This window comes from Pinus tabuliformis, chromosome 4_2 (assembly GCF_031772625.1).
Source record: "Pinus tabuliformis cultivar Carrire ecotype Pingquan chromosome 4_2, CPIR1, whole genome shotgun sequence".
Classification (NCBI taxonomy): Eukaryota; Viridiplantae; Streptophyta; class Pinopsida; order Pinales; family Pinaceae; genus Pinus; species Pinus tabuliformis.
Window position 1 is genome coordinate 167,999,272 of NC_142304.1, and position 3,475 is coordinate 168,002,746.

Here is a 3,475-nt window from a genome sequence, read left to right on the forward strand (position 1 = left end):
AATATTCATTGCTTCTTTACCAAATTGGTTAACTACTGCCATTTTGAAACTTGCTGCAGTCACACTTACATCCATGAAGCTTACTAATATGAAGCATTTTGATGAATATTTTGTGGAATATCTCCATCGTCTGCATACTCTTTCTTCTCACATGATTCTAGATCCCAAATGGAAAGAAATATTCATTGCTTCTTTACCAAATTGGGTAACTACTGCCATTTTGAATAAGCTTCCTGGAAAGATTGGTGCCTATAAATTTGGTGTTATAAGACAAGCTATTAAGGTTGTCATTGTTGAACTCTACTCTCAGATGAAAGTTTCTTGAGCTACCACCAGCTCCACTAAACCACATGGCTATCAACAACTGTGTAAACAATGGCATTTACATGGCTCTAAAAGTTTAGGGGGATATGATCGTTGTCGCTCTAAAAAGAAAGCTTACTCTAAGCAAACTTTTAGATCCAATGGCAACGCACTTTCAATCTTTACTTCTTTGTTATTCATTTCTATATCCAATGGCTTGCTCCTCAACATCCACCTCCACCTTACATAGCCTCAACAACAACGACTATGTATTTGATGTTTCCATCAGTCACAGGGGCCCGATGTCAAGAAAACCTTGGCCACCCATCTCTACCATCGCCTTTGCAAACATGACTTGAGGGTATTTTTAGATGAGCAGGAATTGCGCGCGGGAGATGCTGTAAACCCTCAGTGAATATAGCGATTTTTTCTCCAAATTATGCGGAATCAAAATGGTGCCTCGATGAGCTGCTAAATATGGTAGACTCTATGTCAAAGTACAAGTCCACCATCATCCCAGTCTTCTACGGTGTCACGCCTGCAGAGCTTCGGTGGACGCAGGGTGGAAAGGGAGTCTACGCTCAAGCCCTATACAAACTTCAAGGGAAAAAAACATTTGATGGTCAGCATTGACACGGTTCCGACATTATTGAAAAATGGAGGAATGCTCTGTCTACAGTTGCAGATATAAAAGGTTTTGATGGAGCGACATACAACAGGTGAGAAAACCACCCCTCCATATAAATTTGAGCATTTAATTGATAGATAGGTAGCACCATATGTACCCATTATTATTATCTGACTTTTCGCCAATTATTATCTGTTTCCATTTCTGTTCTAAAAGAGAAGGAAAGAGATGAAGATGAATTTCGTTTGCGTGGTAGCAATAAGCACTCTTATAAAAAAAATCAATAAAACCTATTTGGAAAAATAATGAACAAATAAACAAATATCCTAGAGCAAAAGCAAATTAAATTCATAAAAATTTCATAGTTAAATGTGAATAAAACTTTCGATGCATGCATATAGGCAGCTTTATTTGTTTCTAATTATGATTAATGATAAAGATGCAACCAAATCTAGATTAAATATCACTCAAAATAAATTCTTCTTTCCTGAGATCTTTAGTTCTGCCCTTGTACTTCATAGCGAGTGTCTGATGTTCAACCACTGTTCATGTTTGATTTCTTTCACTGTTTTAGTATGGGGCAGCTCCTAGAAGACGTGGTGGAAGGAGTGCTGGAAAATGTGAAAAGAAGACTGTATGTGTCAGAATATCCAAAAGGCTTGGAGGGAAAATTAGAAAACTTTGAAACCACAATGTCATTGCAGCAGGAAGATGGGAAGGTTAGAGTTATAGGAATTGTGGGCCTTGGAGGGGTGGGCAAAACCACCCTAGCAAAAGAGTTCTTCAACAATCAGAGATCAAAATACAAGCGATGTTGCTTTTTATTTGATATAAGAGACAAATCTTTAGCTACCTTGCAGAGCGATCTTATGAAGGATTTAATTCAGTCAAATGTGCAAATAGGCAGCACTGATGAAGGCAAAGAAAAGCTCCGAAGGTATCTTCCATCTTTTGGTTGTCTCATTATTTTAGATGATGTGGACCATATTAAGCAATTGGAGGCATTACTTTTACCAGCGAAAGATGCCCTTAAAACCAATAGCTTAATTTTAGTGACATCCCGCAATAAGGATGTTCTCATAAGATCACAGATTCCAGAGACGTCGATTTACAGGATACAAGGTCTCGAACCAGAGCATTCCTGAGAGCTCTTTTGCTGGCATGCATTTGGCAAGCCTCATCCTGCTGTCGGATTTGACAAGGAGGTTGAAAAGTTTTTGGGTGCCTGCCTTGGATTACCGTTATATATAAAGTATTTGGGTCGCTTCTCTATGGAATAAATGATTTAAATCATTGGGAAGCACAATTTCGCAAAATCCCCAACATGCTTGCTGATGATATACAAGGCAGGCTAAAAATTAGCTACGACGGTCTCGATGAAGAGGAAAGGAAGATATTCTTAGACATTGCCTGCTTCTTCAGAGGAGAAAACAGAGACACAGTCATTAGAATATGGAATGTATCCGGCTGGGAAGGGTCGCTAGGTCTTTGGAAGCTGGAAAACAGATGCTTGGTGCAAGTGGACAGTGAAAACCGTCTGAGAATGCATGACCATGTTAGAGACATGGGCAGATATCTGGCGGAGAAGGAACCTCCTGATGGTGAGCTTCGGCTTTGGAACCCAACGGGTGAGCGTCCTGTTATCACAATTGTGTCTGGTTAGTTTTGAATTCTTAAAACTTTGCAAGAATGAATTTTGTTTCTAACAGCTTTGAGTAAACAATTCAGGTGCGTGGAATTAGCCTGGTTGATGGAAATGAAGTTGAACAATCTTTCGAAAACCTTGCGGAGCCTGCTTGCACTCGTTTATTGAGTAATATGAGCAGGTTGCAGTTGCTTAAGGCTGAAAGTTATTTTCCTAAATTCCTATTGAATGTTTGCCACCATTTACCAAACCTAATATATTTAGACTGGCTAAACTGTCCCGAGTCCTCCTTCCCTTCCTGGATTCCAACAAAGAATTTAAGAAAGGGAGAATCTTTAAAAACACTCTGGCAACACGAATCTCAGGTATTCTTTTTAAATTTCTATTTTTTGTTTTTTCTTCAAAGTGTAAAAATTTACTGCATTTAAGAATTGTCTTCCTCTAACACACTGCCTGTGACATTTACAGTCTTAGACGTACTTTAATAATGTATGTGAACAATACAGGCACCTCTGCAGCTGAGGGAATTGCGGATTCAGGCTCCCCCTTTAAATGTTCCAGATTTCATTGGGAACCTGCAGCATCTCGAAATATTTGTAGTGTCCGACAGTTTTCATCTTGAAAGTTTGCCAGATTCGGTTGGGAACCTAGCACGCCTCCAACATCTCGACTTGTGGTTGTGCTCCTATCCGCAGAGGCTTCCTGACTCGGTTGGGAACCTAGCAGGCCTCCAACGTCTCAACTTGAGCTGGTGCTCCCCTCTGCAGACGCTTCCGGACTCGGTTGGGAACCTAGCAGGCCTCCAACGTCTCTACTTGAGCCGCTGCTCATTTCTGCAGACGCTTCCGGACTCGGTTGGGAACCTAACACGCCTCTAACATCTGGGCTTAGGGTACTGC

General features: G+C 40.5%; 1 protein-coding gene across 1 annotated transcript; it reads left to right on the plus strand.

The window, feature by feature from the left end:
- Positions 1-1,506: 1,506 nt before the first annotated feature.
- On the plus strand, positions 1,507-2,076 carry LOC149168711 (disease resistance protein RPV1-like). Its single transcript, XM_089424956.1, has one exon. The coding sequence runs from the start codon at positions 1,507-1,509 to the stop codon at positions 2,074-2,076; it is 570 nt and encodes a 189-aa protein (XP_089281082.1).
- The last annotated feature ends 1,399 nt before the right edge of the window (positions 2,077-3,475 follow it).